General features: G+C 36.9%; 1 protein-coding gene across 50 annotated transcripts in view; it reads left to right on the forward strand.

Moving 5' to 3' along the window:
* Nucleotides 1-20634, forward strand: part of EIF4G3 (eukaryotic translation initiation factor 4 gamma 3) — a 283752-nt gene that overhangs the window by 216967 nt on the left and 46151 nt on the right. For 26 of the 50 annotated variants that reach the window (XM_081055129.1, XM_081055112.1, XM_081055133.1 and 23 more), the window contains 4 exons: nucleotides 805-938; nucleotides 2601-2720; nucleotides 8740-8910; nucleotides 14820-15017. In XM_081055129.1, coding sequence (XP_080911255.1) covers nucleotides 805-938; nucleotides 2601-2720; nucleotides 8740-8910; nucleotides 14820-15017 — 623 coding nt within the window. Of the gene's footprint in view, nucleotides 1-804; nucleotides 939-2600; nucleotides 2721-3070; nucleotides 3182-8739; nucleotides 8911-14819; nucleotides 15018-20634 lie in introns of all 50 variants that reach the window. The other 24 variants (XM_081055110.1, XM_081055106.1, XM_081055152.1 and 21 more) reach the window with 1 other exon arrangement.

Consider the following 20634-nt stretch of genomic DNA (forward strand, 5'->3'; position numbering starts at 1 on the left):
TCTCAAGAAGTGAACTGGCGCCTGATTTTGATGAGAGTTTTGCTAATTGAAAGAAAAAAACTGTGACTTGGTTTTATTAATAAAAATTTCAGGAAATTTTCCAACTTTATGTAATGAGAGTAGGATTGTAATGATAGCTATACCAGTAGGAATAGTGGCAAAGCAAGTGTTACAGCAAAAAATTAATTTTAAATTCTATTGAAGATATTCTCTATGAATTGTGTTCAGTGTCAGGATTTTTGGAGAAAGATATGTGTATTCCCAGTTTAGTTGGCTGAGCGAGCAAGTACTTTGTTTTATTTTCTTCAGTTTAAACTGTAGTCTCGGGGGGGGATTCTCTGGCTGCTTAGACTTTTCAGAATCTTATATAAGTTATTTGTTTTTGTGTTTTGTATCCTTTTACTTGTTTTCCTCCAAAATAACATTTTCAAGTGAACAACCAAAGTACTTTTCTATGACACCAAGAGCGTTATCAGATTCCATATTTCTGAGGTATTTATAGGCTTGGTAGTTTCTTTAACTAGGACTTTGTGTGTCCCTGGCCAAAGGCTACTTAATGTGTAAAGGAAGTGGTTCTTACACCAACTTAATTCAGATTACTTTACTATCCAAAGGTATCCAGCAAGAATGAAAAAACAAATGGCAGTTGTAAATTGTTACGTGCCATTTTCTGACTGTAGCTTAGTGTTTCCTTGGTGAGTGTTTGTGTATGGTGAGACAAATACTGGAATCTGGTTAGTGCTCGTCCTGAATGTACATACAATGACCTTATAGACAGTTGTCTGCCTACATCCCTCTTTCTAGAATCCTGGAAGCCTGCTGATACCGAAGGCAAGAAGCAGTATGACAGGGAGTTTTTATTGGACTTTCAGTTCATGCCAGCCTGCATACAGAAACCAGAGGGCCTCCCCCCAATCAGTGATGTGGTTCTCGATAAGGTAAGCTGCATACTCAGGGAAAAACACTGCTCTTCGGTGGGAACTGGTTTTTATTATCAATGCAAATATGTAAAGTATGAGCAGTTTTTAGGAATTGTTAGACCAAATGGTATTTGAATTAAAATATATAATGTTTAAGAATTAGACTTTTCCTAAACATGGTTGGATTTTGAATTCCCTTTAGATTACATTAATATTGGGGTTTGGCCCATATTTGAGTGGTACAGTTTTAAATTTTATTAATTATCTGCTTATTAGGGCTATTTCCGAGTGATGTGGTGAAAATTGTGGGTCTGTTGGGCTAATATAGCTAAAGTGATACAGAGCTCTTTCCCCCACTGTTCTAAAATTTCAATACGAAATTAGAAAGACATTGATGACAGGTTAGAATCCTAGGAAGGTATTTGGCAGATCAGACTTAGGTAGGAGTCAACATTATTCAAATAATGTGCACCTCAAAATTTCCCTAATAGATGCTTATAGTGATTAGTCTTTAATCCTGTGCAAGTAAATCGGTACCTTTATCTTTACATCTGATCTTAATGGTGTATACAGAAAATTAGTCCAGTCAGTGTTTATTTTGTCTGTTTATTAAATTAAAAAGAGTAAAGTCAGATGCTTATCTGCCCAATATTTGTGTAAATCAATGATGAGCCAGTGCCGGTGACTAAGCTTGAAGTATTTTTGTTTTGAAGAGGAACTATTACTCCCTAATCAAATAGAGGGTGACTATTTTATGGAATGAGATCCACCTCTTACTAAGATTTCCAGCAGCTGTTTATCCAGACCTGATTTGTATTATTTTATTCTCTTATAACAACAGGTCTACTAAGTATCTAAGAGAAAAGACTTAGCTATCAAGAGATTCTACATCTAAGAGATTTGTATCTAAGTCTTTTCTCTTAGGTACTTAAGTGAGGAGAGTTGAGTGATTGGTGGTGCTAATTTGAGGCTACATAAGTACTTCAGAGGGCAAGTGTAATATCCATTGAATTAGATTATCCTCTTAGAAAATATTTCTTCCTGCCTTCCACCTTATCTGTTTCTGACTTCGGCCAATCATTACTTGATTTGTCGCTGAGCTCCTGAGCTTTGCTGAGTCTATAGTTGTGTTCTGTGCCTACACAAAGCAAGATACCGCCGATGAACAAGGTAGGCAGAGTGAAACCGTAAATGAGTCATCACATGAAGCATACCTCTTTTTGATATGGCCGCTTAAAATACATGCTTTTCTAACCGTAGGTCAGCAGCATCCGCACAAAGATGAGCAGTAGCAGGATTCTTGCAGTCAGGTGCCCTGATGTCCTGGGGCAGGCCCTGGGAGAACCCTGAAACTGGGCCCGAGTTGTAGGTTCCCACTACAGCTTGCCTTGTGTCGTTCTGCTGCTCCTAACTGTCCAGTTAGCACGTTCACTGAGTATATCTTGACCCCCTTGGGAATTTTACGCCTAATCAATCCCGGGACTCCAGAAAGCCATTGCTGACCGAAGGGTTTGGACGCCAGCCCAGAAGAAGCCACCGAGGTTCAGATTGGACTTTCCCTGGTTCAGGAAGCCCATGCTTACCATTTCAGCTGATAGCAGCCTTTCTGTCTAAGTTTTTGACTCGGTGGCACTGAATGCTCTGGAACATGTGTTACCCTTGCTTTGTTTCTTCTCGCAGATCAACCAGCCCAAATTGCCAATGCGCACCCTGGATCCTCGAATTTTGCCTCGAGGACCAGATTTTACTCCAGCCTTTGCAGATTTTGGAAGGCAGTCCCCTGGCGGAAGAGGAGTACCTGTAAGTACAAGTTCTCTACAACCCAATTAGTTAGAAACTGTCATAGACTTCATGACATCTTATGTAACAGCAAGAGAGCGGCTGTTTTTCCTCTAACCAAGAAGTAGAAGAAGACTGTTCTTTCCATACTAGTATTAAAGTAAATAAAGAATACACTTGAGTCCTTTTTACTTGAAAGAAGCTGGTCTTGATTTTTTCCCCCCATATTTTTTCAGTTGAAATGATCTGCAAATGGGTTAAAAATAGAGCCAACCTTGAAAAGGATCCCTATTTTGTTTTGAGATATCCTGACATACTAGAGGTCTCTGATGACTTTCAGCTAATGGTCATCTCTGTCTTTGTTTCTGCAGATTGGCAAAGTGCAGAGCAGGCATGGATTGCCAGTTCTGGAACAGAGCAAAGCTTCAGCTTGCGCTGCACTGGCGATGTCGCACCCACCCCTGAAGAGCCTGCCTCTGGGGGTGCGCTGAATTCTTTTTTTTTTAAATGATAGTCTATGGTGTTCTTGTGTTTTGCTTTTATTTCTTACTGTAGCTTGTGAAGTCAAAATATGAACAAATGGCACGTACGAAAGAGTGCAGTATTAGTAACCTGCCAATTGCCTCTACCCCCAGTGGCGGGCTCTTCAGCGCTGGAAGTGGCATCACCATTGGAGTTAGGCTGGGGCACTGCACGGTGCAGGCTGGGGCGGCTCTGCCTACTCCATTCTGTGTAGACTTGCAGAAAGCACAGGGGAAAGTTGCCAATGACATACATACCTCTTTTTTCCATGCTGGAATAGCATAGAGAGCACTTAAGGTTCTGGAGGAGCTTGGGTTTGATGTACATTTGCAGATCACCCTGCCAAGCCTTTCATGTATGCCAAAATGTTTTTATACAAGGTGACAGTTTTTATTCCCTCATCACATTTTCATTTCTAGAAAGGCAACTTTTGAAACCTGCTTTGAAATAAGACTACACTATCTAAAGACAGGTATCACTTTTTTTCAAATCATTATTTGATTGTTTGCCAGCAGTCTGATTGAAAAGATTTAAATGCCCACAGTGTGTTGGAAGCTTTGTAAAATGTACAAAAAAATCTCTTTAATGTGAAGCATATTATTTATCGAGGATCAATGTGTTAAAGACCTCTGTGTGTGTAATATTCTGTTCTCACACAGGTTTGAAATTTAACCTTCGTTTTCTCTAAATGCTAAAATAAAATTTTTCTGAAATTTGAATTAACCTCACCAGAAAGTCTTTGAAAGCAGCTTTCCAGAAGCCATTTTACACTTTATTTTTCAGCATCGTTTTCCTTTTTTTTTGGTTTAAATTTATATTTCTGTTAGTGTTTGTTTTTTGTTTTAGTTTAGTTTTATATCTTTGTTTTGCCAAACATTTGAAATAATGTTGATGTCATTTTGAATAATCTCTGGTTAACAGCATCTGTGGTTATCATATTGCTCAATTTTGTACACATATCACTTGTAGAGGGGACGAATTGCTGTCTCCTCTTCCGGTGTGTACTGTCACTTTTCATTACTAGGTTGCTGTTGTCTGATAATTAGGTAGAGCAAAACGGAAAGACTGTGAATTGAGAATAAACTGTATCTCTTTTAAAATATCGAAGTTTGAAAATGAAAAAAGTAGCTATCACAATGTATGTTTGCCCACTAATCTGTGTGCCTACATACATCAGATAAATGAGTTATTTGGTGCACTCAAAGTTATAACTGGAAATGAGCCATTATCAAGATTTTGTAGTATCACCACAAACATCATCTTTAATTATTTAATTCGCTTTCTTTAAATGGCTGTCATGTGCCACAAGCTCATTTTTAAGTGAAGCTGTGATCTATTGCCTTCATGCAAGTAATTATTCTTCTGCTTCTCCCATAGCGAACATTCTCCACTTAATCTCTCCAGTTCCTTTGGTCTATTGGTGTAGATACAAATGGGAATTTCATAGGACATATATAGCTAACATGTAAAGGAAAAATCAATAATGATGCTTGGAAGAAAACAGCAGGCCTATTCTTCATAATTTCTGGTTCCATACCTCTAGTCATTTGTGCCAGCTTCCAAATTGGTTTATAAATAATTACCACCCAGAGATCTTAATATCTACTACTTATGCTTCCTAGTATGGCTTAAGTAGCCATGACTCCCAGTGTAAACTTTTCTGCAACAAACTTGTTACAAAATATTTCTAATGCATAGCAATTGTTTTAACATGTCATATGCAGTTATGTACAATTTTCAAATATAAAGGTCTTTTGATGTGCAGTAAAGTGTATATCAGTTTGGAATCACCTAGGTAGTATCATCTCTGTAGCTTGTGAAAAGTCAGATTACTTGGCACTTGTGGTATTTTAATAGTAATCTGTTGGCAGACATCACAGAGAGTACCCCAAGAGAAATGTATTGAGCGAAGGTCTATGGACCTATACTAGTAATTTGCCATTCATATTCGTTTCAGCCAACTTTGAGATTAGCTGAGCTATTATAAAAATGCTAGGGGCAAAGAAGTTTCCTGAGCTCGTGTCATCCTTCCCGCTCTCCTTAAAGGAATACTTGGTTGTCTCTTTTTAAAAATTGTGAGGATGTATATTGGTCCTGTTTTTTTTGGTTATCCAAGTAAGCAAAGATGTTTGAGGTTCTAGTCTCTGAGATAGGAGCAATATTAAATTATAAAACAGAGATGGGTATAATTTATTGTTTAATATATTTAAGAAAAATATGAGAGTGGGTAAAAAATTTAAACTTTTAACTCACCTGAAAAAAAAAATGCAGCTCACTAATTAATCAACCCTAAATGTTGATTCTTCATTTACTTTGAAGTCTGAGCTCAATTCCTTTTCTGGCCATCAATCAGACGTGTCTGTCTTTCAAACAAGGAAACCAGGCTTTATTTCTTTTTATATACTCTATAACTCCTAGCACTGGATTCTAGATTTTGTGTGTTTAGTAAATAAGTCATTCATTATATATGGTACAACTTTTTGTTGCTGTTAATTAAAAAAAAATTTTTAAATTGGGGAATATTGGGGAACAGTGTATTTCTCCAGGGCCCATCAGCTCCAAGTCATTGTTCTTCAATTTAGTTGTGGAGGGCACAGCTCAGCGCTGAGTCCAGTCGCCGATTTCAATCTTTAGTTGCAGGCGGTGCAGCCCACCATCCCGGCAACCTTATTGCTGAGAGCTCCCGATCAGCGGCAGCTCGTTGTCTTCAATCTAGTTGTGGAGGGTGCAGGTCACTGACTGACCCATGTGGGAATCGAACCAGCAACCCTGTTGTTCAGAGCTCACACTCTAACCAACTGAGCCATCCGGCCGCCCTTATATGGTATATGGTACAACTTTTGAAGGATACTATAACTTTGACAATTTGTATTAAGTTTTTCACACACACACAAATGTGTGTTTAAAGGTAATTATACCAATCTACATATCACTTTAAAGTTCTTTTGTTCTTTGGTATTGATGATGGTTGGACGATCTGACGATTTGTCGATACGATTTGACGATGGTACCTTACGATTTGAAGATGGTACCTTACCTTTTTGACGATTTTGACGATTTGACGATGGTACCTTACCTAGTTTTTAAGGTTCTTTTACATGCCTTGTATTTTACATGCCATTATTCTTTTAGAAACTTTCGTAGGTAGGACAAGCATTTAATACATGAGAAAGCTTAAGTTCACCAGTGAAGAAAGCTGCCCACCGCGACTTGACTCACAGGTAGCAGATTTGGACTCCAGAGTTCTGTTGTCCTCGGGTCTGCTGCTTCTCTCCACTGCACTGCAGTCCTTCTAAACATGTTCCAGTGAATTCATTAAGTATACACAGGAGAACATTAGAGATTAGTTAATTAAGCATATTAAGCATTGAGATGGATAGCAAATCTGTTGAGGAGCTCAGTATACTTGGATAAATATGTGAACAGTATCTATCTTAATTATATCCAGAGATACAAATATAATTTTTAAATTTGTCTTGGGCACTTGCACGTGGGTTACAATTTCAGTTTGTTTTATCCTGGGCTAGCAATTTATGTTATCTTTTTAAAACTTTTTTTCCTATGAAACTCTTACCTATTTAGTAATATTTCTCACATCTCTATGCTGCTCATTTGAAATGCACACACATGGGACTTGAGGCAAGTGAAGAGATGTAACATAAATCATATGTACTTTGTAGATTCAAATCCCAGGGCATATTCATTGATGTTTGTAGTATTTTTTTGGAAATGGACATTTTCTGACTTTATTCAAACAGGATGGAAATTATCTTCCCAAGTTATTCATACTGTGGTTCTTACATGATTTTGACATAATTACTTTTCATTACACCCACCAACCTTTGTCCTTAACAAATATTTATGTGCAAATGCACGGATTAAATTAAATGCGTGTGATGTAATGGTGTATTTGGTCTTTGTCCAAACATTGAAAAAGAGATTAACCTATGTGAATTAACACTTGAGTAGAACCTGAATTATAAAAACCAGATAATGCCTGGTTTGCTGCATTTTCTGAATAGAATTGTTTGACTGGGCTACCATATCAAAGTTTCAGTTATAAATAAATGTTCTTATAGTATTAGGTTGGTGCAAAAGTATTTGCAGTTTAAAAGGTTAAAAATAATTGCAAAAACCACAATTACTTTTGCACCACCCTAATAGCACTGTATGGTTTAGCAGCTGTTCCCTGTTGGTATTTTTCCAGCCCAGTGAACCTCTTTAGTCCTCTTTGAGTTATACCATGCCAGATACCTCTGGATCTATCTGACCTTAGTTTTTTTAATGTTTACAAAGTAGTGCTGAGTTCTTAGCTAGATGTACTCACAAGATTGGTGTGTATGCCCCAAAATTCTAACTTTTGATTATGAGACATTCTTGATACTGCCATTTCTTTTAGGGCACATAGTGAAGTATAAGGGAATAATTCTGAGAATGAGTGATATGTAAAGGCTCTTAGGTTTAACAACTTAGGCCTCAGACTATGTCTCTCTTAGAAACTGTCTTTGTATATAAAGCATGACATTTAAGTTTCTACTTCCTTTTCTGAAGTTTTATATGAATTCAAAAGGACAGTATTGGGGCATTAAGTGAGATATGATTCTGGTCTGTATGTTTAGTGGGAAGCTTTCTTTCCAAATCTAATGGCAATATTTCCTCAGCATTTAGAGAATGATGTATCAGTACAGGTGACAGCTCTCAATATGCAGCAGATCTGGAAGGAGCAGAACTTACTATCCACCCAAATATTTAATCTTACAAAATTATTTCCCAGCATTTAATGTAGCAACTATTGTGATACACAGAAAGCAACATTTAACCTACCTCATTATCTTGCAGTAACAATTCTTAATTTGATGGCCAGTGTGACATATATTGGTTTTAACAGATGAATATAGTGGGACTCTAGCAAGAACAACAAACTCACAAGGAGAGGAAGACCCTTTTTTGCAGGGAGCAATTTAGTTGCATCTCATTTATTATATAAGAAAGACTTAGTGTCTCTGGCTCAGCAAATTTAGAGGAATCTGTTAAGATCTGCAGTAAAGCTGGGTATCTGTGCCATAGAGAATTTTCATGATAAGGTTGTATTTGCATTTCACCCTGTAAGTTTCAAAACCCAGTTTTTGAAGCAGATTTGTAACTGTGATTATTACTGCCTGTGATTATTCAGGTGACAAGTCCAAAGTCACACAACTAGTAAACAGTAGTTTTAGTTAAGGATAGTCCTTTTTTTGTTAGGGACTACAGCTTTATCGAATATAATTTTCCATCACTTTATTTCATTCAGGACTTCACGATATGCAATTTCAGTGGTGGAAAACATTACATTGATGGTGTTCTAAGATCCCCCTAGACCTCCTCCTGCCCCACCCCAAAGCACACATCGACTTTGAGTGCATAATACCCATCTTTGCGTCTTAGACGTGTGATCATCAGGCTTGACTTGAGTAGCACAGCAGAGACAGTAGCCTGTAAGTATTCTGCGTATATATAATCAAGAATATTCTTGTCCTAGTTGTTGAACATTGGAACACGGAGATCTCAACCTGGCCAGAGAAGAGAGCCCAGGAAAATCATCACAGTCTCTGTAAAAGAAGATGTGCACCTAAAAAAGGCAGAGAACGCCTGGAAGCCCAGCCAAAAACGCGACAGCCAAGCTGAGGATCCCGAAAACATTAAAACCCAGGTGAGAACAGAAGCGCATTCTAACATTGTTTTGGAATTATGGTGATACTGTTTTCATTTGTTTTAATTTGTCGTTTTGCCCTATTAATATGTACTACGTAGAGTTCTTAGTTTAAGACTTTTGGTAATTTTTTCCTATTATAAGCATTGTTCTGTAATAAAAGCCATCTTGGATACCAAACAACGTATATTCTCTTGAAATTGCTTTCTGTGTGCTTTTCAAAACAGATGCTATGTCTCGAGGGTTCATACATCTTAGACCTCTATCATTCATGCTTAGATCCATATTTGTTTTTCTTGAAAATGTGTTTCTAGATTCTCGGTGTTTACTTTGTACTAATCTAGTTAGTACATTGCTTTATGTCTCCTTGTCAGACCTTCATTTCCAATAAGTTAGAATTTAGAAACCTTGTTTTGGAAAATCTTGTTTTAGAGTCTTTTAGAATAAAATTGAATTTTTCTTTGTCCTACCTTCAGAGCTCCTTAGGGTAAATTGAGTGAATTCCTTTAATCCACACAAAATTGCTTTTTGTGTCAAATAATGTAAAGCCTTTTTCATCTTTTGCTGTACACACACAGTGCCAGTTCCTTTCCCTGGTTACCTCTACTATCTGGTTGTTTTCAGTTCTGGGCACCATAACTAGAGTCTCTCCTTGAGAACTTCGCACCCACACCAGAGCCAAGCATCACAAATCACATACCGACTTCACTGTCTGAATCCTTATATATCTTTCCTCTCAGCACCAACAATGTAGTGTAGCAGTCAAACAAGCTCCAGCTCTTGAAATGCAGGCAAGTTCTGTTAGACAATTGCTTACTCTCAACTGTGAAATAAAGACACTACCGTGTTTCCCTGAACATAAGCCCTAATGCGTCTTTTGGAGAGCAAACCTTAATATGAGACCCGGTGTTATTTTCGGGGAAACATGACAGTGTTGCCTACTTCATAGGCCCATTGTGAAGATGAAATGAAGTAATATAAAGCTCCGGGCATATTCCTGGAGCCCAGGCAGGTCCTCATATGATGATGTTTCAGAGATCAGAGATGTGCCGTATAAATCTTAATTTTGATTCAATACCAACACAGAACCTCATACACAGAGTCAATAAATACTAACTGAGTGAACTAACCGATACAGTTGTTCAGACAAAGTCAAAACCAAGATGAACTGATCCATCACAAAGCCATACTGTCAAACCTATTTGGCGGCTTACCTTTGTTCATCTCTCTGGTGATTGTCCCAGAAATTTGTCCTTAAGTACATCTTTTTCCAGATTCACTGAAATCAAGTACCTAGTCTTCCCTCCATTTCTTCTCAATATATATCAGTGTTTCAAAAGAAATACCTTCTACATCCCTCCCTCCAATCCTCCTGTGAAATGCTTAATGGTAAGGGGGCCTGGGGACTAAATGACTTGCGAAAGATAGTTAAAATTCCTGCTGAATCATTATCATTGAAGATGTCTTGTTTTAATATTTAAGGCACTTGTGTTAGTGCCTTATTTCATTAGATTCTTACAATACCTATGAAAGAGGGAATAGGTAATATATTGTCTCTTTTTCCAAACGAGGAAAAATGAAGCTTCAAGAAATTGTTACCCACAGTGTTGTGGTTACTGAATAATACATTTGTTGTGATTTGTAATCTCTGTACACTGTTAACAGAGTTCTCCCCATTATTGATTTTTATTTCAGAAACATTAGTGTCAACTAGTGGTCATTGGCGTCAATTCAACACCAACAAGAATCCCCAGTTTGGAAAACTTGATTCAGTGCAAACAGCTCAATTGTGATAATAGCATGGCTGTGAGAACAGCACAGCTGTGGAACAGCTCAATAGTGTTACAACTCAATTATGACACAGCATGGCTATGAGGCGGCCCTGGGGCCAAGCCCCTCTCTGGCTAGACAGCTCAGCTGTGCCTCCTCTTGTCCACTTTAGTCTAATAAGATGTCGTTGGTGTTTCATTTTCAGAGTTTCAGCTCCAGCCTAGGAAACACAGTCTTTGGTGCCAGAGAGGAGCTGACTTACATAGACCCAAGTCTCTGCCTCTGGCCCCTGATTGGTCCATCTTCATGCAAATGAGGACTCAAAATCCTTGCAGTGTGATTGGTCCAAAAATCACTGCCCTGATTGGTCAGTGAAGATGCTGATGGATTCTAGGAATTCCTTTATAAGGGCTGGCTTAGATGGCAGGAACACAGTACAGGCAAACAATTCAATGCAGGAGACAGCAAATTAGTGCAGGCTTCTCCTTGAAGTGCAGATGGTGTTAAAGGTCCCTGTTTAGAAGACACTGTAGGCTATGCTTTTAAGTTTGAGGCCAGTTAACCACCAGGAGTCCTTCTTGATAGTTATCTTCTTTCTCAGGGTCCACATTAGAATAATTATATTGACTTAAGTTATCATTAATTAGCTAAGCTTTCTTTAGTGAATATATAAAGCAAATTCAAGGGAGAATTAATAGACTTTTTAGGGCCAATACAACCTTTTTCTTGATACTTAATCTTCTAAATAAGGATCATCTTTGCTTCATTCCTTCTGTTATTTAGAGTTTTTAGTCTTCTCTGCATAGTATACCCCACATTGACCTATTGCTCCTGCTAATCGTTATTCTTTCATTTTTGTCAAAACAATTTTATTGTTGCCTCCATTTTTGCACTTCCAGGAAACTTTCACTCTGACGTTTGTTCCTATCACTGTATTATAACAAGTTTATGAAAGATCACCAATGGCCTTATTCTTCCTGTATCATACGATTTCATCTTCTCCTTAAGGCAGTTCTAGGAAACCACTGCCTCATGAGGTGTCTGGACTCCTACCACATACTCCACTGTGGTGTTTCCATTACTGGGTCCCCTGCTTCATCACTCTTCTCTTGATACAACGTTCCTTCTGCTGCTGCCACACTCTTCTACCTGAAGGACTGATTTTTGTCTCTCCACCTTTGCTTTTAACTTATCATTTAAGACTTCATTCTCACTCACAACTAGTGCACAGCAGTCCTCTGATCTTTCCTTGTTCTCAATTCCCAATAAAAAGTCCTCAACAATTCCTTCTAAAATGTTTTCTCCCCTTTCTTTTCACTTAGTCAGCTTTTTTTGTCCGTAATCTGGCCCAATTCTCATTTTCTTCTAAAGACATTCCTTGAGAGCCCCATTGCCTCTGACCTTTCTTGTACCTAAACTACCTAATCCACCTCTGGTTCCTAATCCACCTCGTGCTTGCTCTGTCACTGTACTTGTAACTATCTTGTCTCTACAGCTAAATTTCAGTGATCTGGAAGGAAATAACTGTGCCTTGTTCTTCATTTATACCTAATACAGAATTAGTTGTATTCAGAATTTGTTGTATTCAGCTATAGTGAATAAATGGTTGTCAATTAATTTGTTGTTTGATTCTGGAGATTTTATTTTAATGAGGTATCATGGACATATTAGTTTCAGGTGTGGTGCAACGTATGTTCAATGTCTATATATATTGCAAAGTGACCACAGTTTGTTTAGTTAACATTCATCATCATACACACGGTCTGACAATTAAGTTCACAGACTTGCCACCGTGCTCTTACATTGGCAACACTGTACCAACAGCTCAGTAAGGTTTCATAACCTTGGTATATCAGTGCCTCACAGCTGTGTTCATGTCGACATGTGGCCATGTCTTGCTGAGTGGCATTCATTATTGTTGTGTTTTTTTGTGTGTTGTCACAAGAATGTCTGAGCTTGAATTAGAGCAACAAACATTAAATTTCTTGTTAAACTTGGCAAAAGTGGAAGTGAAATCAGGGACATATTAATCGAAGTTTGTGGAGATAATGCCATGAAGAAAATGGCAGTGTACAAATGGATTCAATGTCTTTCTGAGTGGAGAGAATGCATCACTGATGAAGAGAGGTCAGGGTGGCCAGTAACGAGCAGAACTGCGATAAACATTGCAAAAATTCATCAAATTGTGTTGTCAAAATTGCCGGCTGACTATGAGAAGCATAGCACCGCAGGTAAACATAGACAGAGAAACAGGGAAATCGTAACTGAAAATCTTGGCATGAGAAAGGTGTGTGCAAAAATGGCCCAAAGGAGCTCACCAATGAACAAATGCAAAGGAGAGTCGAAGTTTGCCAAGACCCTTTGGAGAGGCAAGATGATGTTTTGGGCCATGTTCTCACTGGTGATGAAACATGGGTGTATCAGTACAACCCTGAAACAAAGCGTCAAAGTGCACGTTGGAAGTCAGCCAATTCTCCACAACCAAAAAGTTCTGTCAATCCAAATCAAGAGTCAAAACAATGCTGCTAACTTTTTTTGATATCAGAGGGATTATTCATTATGAATTTGTACCGACTGGACAAGCAGTTAACCAACTTTACTATTTGGAAGTGCTAAAAAGGCTGCGTGAAAAAATTGGACAAAAACGACCTGAACTTTTCACTAACAGTTCATGACTCTTGCATCACAACAATGTACCAGCTCACACAACACTGTCTGTGAGGGAGCTTTTAGTCAGTAAACAAATAACTATCGGAACACCCTCCCTACTCACCTGATCTGGCCCCCAATGACTTCTTTTTTTACCTGAAGATAGAGGAAATACTGAAAGGAAGACATTTTGATGACATTCGGGACATCAAGCATAATGCAATGACCGCTCTGATGGCCAAAAGAGTTCCAAAATTGCTTTGAAGGGTGGATTAGGCACTGGCGTTGGGGCATAGCTTCCCAAGGGGAGTACTTCAAAGGTCACCATAGTGATATTCAGCAATGAGGTATGTGGCACTTTTTCTAGGATGAGTTCGTGAACTTAATTGTTAGACCTCATGTGTAGATCACTGTGGAGAAAACTGACAATAATGAATCTTCTAATACACGAATGTGATATAGATCTCCAGTTATTTAGATCCTCCTTCATTTCTTTATAATCAGTGATTTATAATTTTCATCATATAACTCCTATGGATATTTCGTTAGGTTCTTAAGTATTTCATGGTTTTTGATGCTATTGTAAGTGGTGCTTTTTAAAATGTAATTTCTAGTTCATTGCTAATATATAGAAATAAAATTGATATTTGTGTATTGACTTGTATTGTACAACCTTCCTAGACTCAGTTATTAGTTCTAGTATCTCTTTTTATAGATACCTTATGATTGTCTAGTAGACAATCATGTCATCTGTGATTAGAAAGCTTTATTTTTTAATGGGTTGTAGTTCTTTTTCTTTGCTTTATTACCCTCACTGGGACTTCTGTATGATTTTTGAATAGGAATGATGAGAACAGACATTTTTGCCTGGTTGCCAGTCTTGATAGGAAATTATTCACTCCTTCATCAAGTAGGGTTATAGATGCCCTTTTTCTAGTTGAGAAAGTTTTCTTTTATTTCTAATTTGATTACCGTTTCTAAAACATTATTTTAGAAGACTTCTGCCTAGTATTCTACACTATAATTTTTATTATACCATAATTTAGACAAATTTCTATTTTAGAACATTTATTTACTGAATATATAAAGGTTATTGACAGAAGTTATTGGGGCTAAAATCTTTTTTACCTACTCTTAAATATGAATAAATTTCTAAAAGTATAATTGATGGCTCAATGGGTACATCACGGTTTTAAAGCTTTTAATACACATTGCCAAATTGCCCTTAGGGATTTACCAGATGATACTCCCACCCATGAAGTGTGAATATACCTAGTTCCTAGAATTCTCATCCGTAGTGAAAAAAATGTGGTATTTTTTTAATGTTTTGAAAAATAAATGAATTTAATTATTTCTGTGACTAGTTCACAATCCTTGTTAATAATTTGGGAAGTTGGACTTATAAATTATAAACAGTATTAATTCTTAACAGAAAGCATCATATTGTCATGGTTACTATAATGCCGTTTTCTTTTTTGTGGCCCTTCTAGGAACTTTTTAGAAAAGTTCGAAGTATCTTAAATAAACTGACACCACAGATGTTCAACCAACTGATGAAGCAAGTGTCAGGACTTACTGTTGACACAGAGGAGAGGCTGAAAGGCGTCATTGACCTGGTCTTTGAGAAGGCTATTGATGAACCCAGTTTCTCTGTGGCTTACGCAAACATGTGTCGATGTCTAGTAACGGTAAGAAGAGAGGAAGGAGTAAAACCAGAAATCTCTAAGAGGTATATTCTCCCCTCACTACACATTCTTCCCAGAAGTGTTATTGGGGCAACGTAAAGGGGAGAATATATTTTTAGCATTTACTAATATAATATCCTTGTTGTATAAAAAGAATCTTTCTTTACTAAACTGTATACTTACCTCTAGAGGGGTTATAAAGACCAGACTGAAATAGGCATCACATGGTTTCATCCAATATGAGGAAGACTGAGTAAGGTTGAAATTTGTAATGTGAAATTATTGTCATGAGCAACCAGTTTTTTTCGTGGAGTGTCGTCTTTTTGAAAGAAGCAAATGCTTTCATTCCATTTAATTAAATTAAGAATTAAAAATTATGTTCATTCTAATTCTAACCTCAGTGAAAATGATAGAATAGTTTGGTCATAAAGGGTTCAAAACTGATCATTTTATCTCTTAGAAACTATTAGATTTATTTCTCTTTACATGTCCACAGCCATTTAATCTCCACAGCCTGTCAAATCTAGGGCAAGACAGAATAGGAGACCAAAGAGCTTCTGGTTAGTGTTCATTGTCCTCTGTCCTGCAGTCCTAGAACTGCCATGTACCATCTGTGTTTTCTCTGCCTGTTACTCTTCCCAAGGTACTTGTGTCAGATGTTTGTCTTTTAACATTTGAGTTTTTCTTCATTATCATAACTCATTGTCATCATGCCTCGCTATGAAGGTGCAAAATTGTATCATTCTACCAATATTTTTGAGTAACTGTGTCGAAGGTAGGTAAGTCTGTTGGGATTTGGAAAAGGTACATCTTCTGTCTTTAAGGAACCCGTAATCCATTTGGGGAAAAAAAGCGTTAACGAGGAAAAAATCACTTACAAGGAATTCTGTGATACTGCACTATGTTAATGCATGAATGGATGGTTTGGACTGAAAAATCAAATTGGAAGAAAAAGAAATCCTTATGTTGGTGGGAGAGTGACAAACTTTTGTGAAGCAAGTGAGTCTGAGTTGGGCCTGAGAAGTGGGGACTACAAGTGTAGAGAAGGAACAACTTATTCCAGGCAGGTTCAAGTTTGAGGCAGAAAGCTTAGCATAATGGTTATAAACACTGGTTTTGGAGTCTCACAGTTCTGGGTTTAAAAATGTAACTTTCAAATTTAAATATAAATTCCTACTGCTGCTTGCTAACTTTATAACCGTGGAATAATTACATAACCTCTGTAAGCCTCCGTTTTTAATCTATAAAATAAGATTAATTCATATAATTTAATGTTATCATAATGCAGAAAATTAAAATAAATGCGATTGTGTACGTAAAGGTCCTAGCTCAGTATTTGGCCTGTAGTAAGTCCTAAATGATTCAAAATTATATTGGTGGTGGAAAAGATTGTGATGGTCTGAAATGCTGGCTACGGAATGAGGATGATTGTAATAACAGAAGTCATCTATTCAGCATCTGCCAAGTTGCAATATGGATAAATGCTTTATATGTATCAGTTTAATGATGATTATAACCCTGAAAGGTCAATATTATTAGCCCCACTTTATTCCATCAGAACCTGGGACTTATGAAAGGATAGATAAGCTGCTCAAGGCCACATAACTAGTAAGTAGTCGTGCTAGAATGCAAATGTAGTTTTCTGTAACTCAGTCACTTGCCGTGTTGCCTTATCACATACCCTCGTTATCTAACAGCAGACTGCTTCTCCACCTCACGCCCCTCGTCCGCATTGCGACAGCCATAATATCCTGTAGTCACTATACAGGACCAGATCCCAGATTTTTTGGCTCATATGTTACTGCTCTTTACTAATTTTGGATTTGCTTCTCTAGGCAGTAAAGGATTATTAATGTTTTTTTAATACTAGAAGAGTGTCCTTGATGAAAATGACCTTTGAAAAGGTCTAGCAGGCATACAAGTCTGATTGGAATAGGAAGGATTTATATAGATAAGCCAAGCACCTATAAGACTTTTGTGGTGATCTACAATGTTTTTTAAATAAGATTTGTAAAACTTAATTGGATTATCATACATTACAAAATAATGACCTGTTGGAATAGGTGAAACCATTATAGAGGTATACACAGGAAAAGCTGATACTCTTCACATGGGCCCCCAGCCAGGTAAGCCTCCCTTGCCTCAAAGGCAATCAATGTGAATTGATCCTTCCACAGTTTTCTTTATATTCATAAAATCATATGAGCACCTATACATATTTATAAAGACAATTTTTTTTTTGTTTGGGGATCCCCCTAGGTTATTACAGGTAGATTTTACTCATACTTTTTTAGTAGTTGCATAATATGCATAATATTTCATAATATTATTATATACCATAATTTTTCCAATGATGTCCTCCCTTTTTACCTCCCTCATGTTGTTTCTACACTTGATCTTAGCCAAAAGGCCGAGAAGCGATCCCCTCATGTTGTTTCTAATCTTAAACAACTTGTTTTTTTCATGGACTTGTTAGGCTAGGGGCACAAAAGTTGTGACCAGGGCCCACCAAAATGAGTGGTGGAAGAGACTCTGATAAATCCTCCTATACTTTAGATTGGGATTCCCTAAAGGTCTGCGTGCTTGGAACAAGGCTGAACCATAAATTGATCTCTTCTCATGGGGACTAGCTCAACATCCAGTCATCTCAGTCCTTGAATTTGGATTACGACTGACCCTTGAACAATGCAGGGGTTGGGGCCCTGAGCTACTGCACAGTCAAAAATCCACATATAACTTTTGACTTCCAAAAAACTACCAGTAGCCTACTATTGACCGGAAGCCTTACCGATAAACAATCGATGAACACATACCTTGTATGTTATATGTATTATGTACCATGTTCTCACAGTAAAGTAAACAAGAGAAAAGATAATCATAAGGAATGAAAAAATACATTTACAGTACCATATAGTATTTATCAGTATCGTAAGTTTACATCATTTGTTTACGAGATGAATCATCTGTCAATAGCTACATCAGTATTGTCATATAACTAACGATAGCATCAAAAAGGAAAAGATAATGTGAAAAAGAAATTCATATTTACAGGTATAAGGATTCATGCATTAATAATGGCAAACTGGTCTACAAGTTGTTTCAAATTGTCATAAATATCCAAAAAAATTTCCAGTATATTTATTGAAAAAAATTAACATATAAGTGGACCCACACACTTCAAACCTGTGTTGTTCAAGTGTCAACTGTATAGTGATTTCAGAGTGTTAGTGCCCGCTGTGTACATATAAGAAGCAAACAAAGATCCTTTTTAGAGACTATCACACTAGTCTTCCAATTATTTCAGTGAGCACCTTTTCAAATAAAATGTCCAGCACACGGTTAGAAATAATTAGGTGCACATGGAAGAAGGACAGCATGATTGAGAACCAGCATCAAACACAAGTCCCACAGGGGCTACAGATACTGACTTTATCAGGCACAGACTATAAATGGCTATACTTACTACATTCACAGTAATAAAAATAGATTAAAATTTTCAGCAGAGAATAAGAAAATATAAAAAGAACCAAATAGAAATTCCAGAACTGAATATTGTAATAAAATCAAGAACTTAGTGAATGGGTTGAATAACAGGTGAGACACAGCTGAAGAATTATGAGCTAGGAGATAGGTCTGTAGAATTCAGAATGAAGCACAGAGAGACCAAAAGATGAAAATACAAAAAGGAGGGTAAGAAATGGGGAGGATGAAATAAGATCAAATTGCTTTAATTGGAGTCCCAGAAGAAGAGAGAATAGTCTGGAAAAAAGTAATAGTTGAAGATAATGGCTGAGACATTTTTCAAAACTGCTGACATGTTAAAGCTACAGATTCAAAAGATTTTCTACAAACCCCAAGCATCAGTTTAATAAAAAAATGAAGGAAAGCTTTTAGACTGGTCATGGTAAAGCTACTTACAACAAAAGACTGACAGGGGCAGGGGAAAGATATTGGTCTGCAGTTTTCTCAATGAGGATACAAAAGTCACTAAATGCAAAGAAAACATTTGTAAGTTGGACTACGTTAAAATTCACATAATTTATCAAAATATGTCATTAAGAGTAAAAATGCAAGCTGCGTATTAGAAAAAGATAATTACATCACAGAAATCCAATGAACAGCTTACATCAGATTTAAAAAACAAAATAGAGATCAATAAGAAAATAACTCAGTTTTTTAAATAGACAAGAGACTTACACAACACTTAACCAAAGAGGTTATCCAAATGACCAACACTCATGAAAAGATTAATCAGTTAGATGCAAATCATGCAGTAACATCAGATTTCTGCATTTACCAGGTATTAACAAATAGGTGAGGCAACAAGAACTCTCAAACACAGCCATCAGGAATATAAACTAACAGCCACCTTGGAAGAGTTCAGCATTATCTATTGAAAAACTGAAGTTATTTTTCTGATAAACCAGCATTTCCATTCTTATATATATACTCAACTGATAAACATACATTTTTTATGTACCAGGAAACATATATAAGAGTGTTCATAGCATTTTCCATAATGGATAAAAATTTGAAACAGTGTCCATCAATAGTAGAATGAATCAACTGTTACTTGTTCATATTAGGACAATGAACCTGAACTACAACTATACACACACGATTGAATCTCACAAAGAATAAGCTTTAGCAATAGGCCAGATTCAAAAGACTATTACACTATGTGATTTGTTTATTTCAAGTTCTAAAATGAAACAAAAATCAACTATGGTGTCTAGGGATACATATGTAGGTGGTAAAAGGAAGAAAAGTAAGAACATGGTTATTGCAAAAATACAGGATAAGGGGATTAACTTTGGAGGCTGGGAGGTGGTAGTGCTTTGGAAAGAGAAGTCAAGTGGGACACTGGGAGGCTGTGGTCGTTTCTTGCCCCTGTACTACATGGGGGTTTTGATGTGAGTTTGCTTTGTCATAGTTCATTGAGTTGAACCTTAAAAAGTTAAAAAAAAAAAAATAAAACAAAATAGAGTAGAAAATAAAGTATTCTGGGCACTTGAACTTTAATGTTTAATTTCTTGAAAAATAAACGATCTAAAGCAAATGTGGCAAAATACTAAGGTTTAACAAAGTTGGGTATGAATACATGAATGCGTGCTTTATTATTTTGTACTCTATAAGGAAGCAAATGGAGGATAGGGAATTAACTTTTTCCAAGATGGCAAGCCAGTCCATGGGCTAGTGTTGACCAAAATTGAAATGGTAGTATATGTGTCACTAATGCCAGCGTAAGCACATTTCTTTCCTTTAAGCTTCTGTTGACTATACTGATATTTCCTATAAAATCAAACAAGAAGGATCTGTTCTGTGCAGCATTTTCCAAACTTTGTAGACCACGGGCACTGCGTTTTGTTTTGTTTTGTTTTGTTTTTAAGGTCATTATTAATTAGTTTTAGAAATGATATCTCCCAATGAAATGAGAGAAATTGAAGACATTGAATTAAAAATTAAACTACTACCCGAGAGAGGTACTCTTTTCCTATCCGTTGTATTCATTAACTTATTTAAGTAACTTCATTGTCATTATCAAATGTGTTCTACTGCGACTCCCACAGGTTACATTGCAAGGTCTTTGCCTGATTTATAGTTGTAAAAATCTTTAGAT

The sequence above is a fragment of the Rhinolophus hipposideros genome (genome assembly GCF_964194185.1).
Source record: "Rhinolophus hipposideros genome assembly, chromosome: 8".
NCBI lineage: Eukaryota > Metazoa > Chordata > Mammalia > Chiroptera > Rhinolophidae > Rhinolophus > Rhinolophus hipposideros.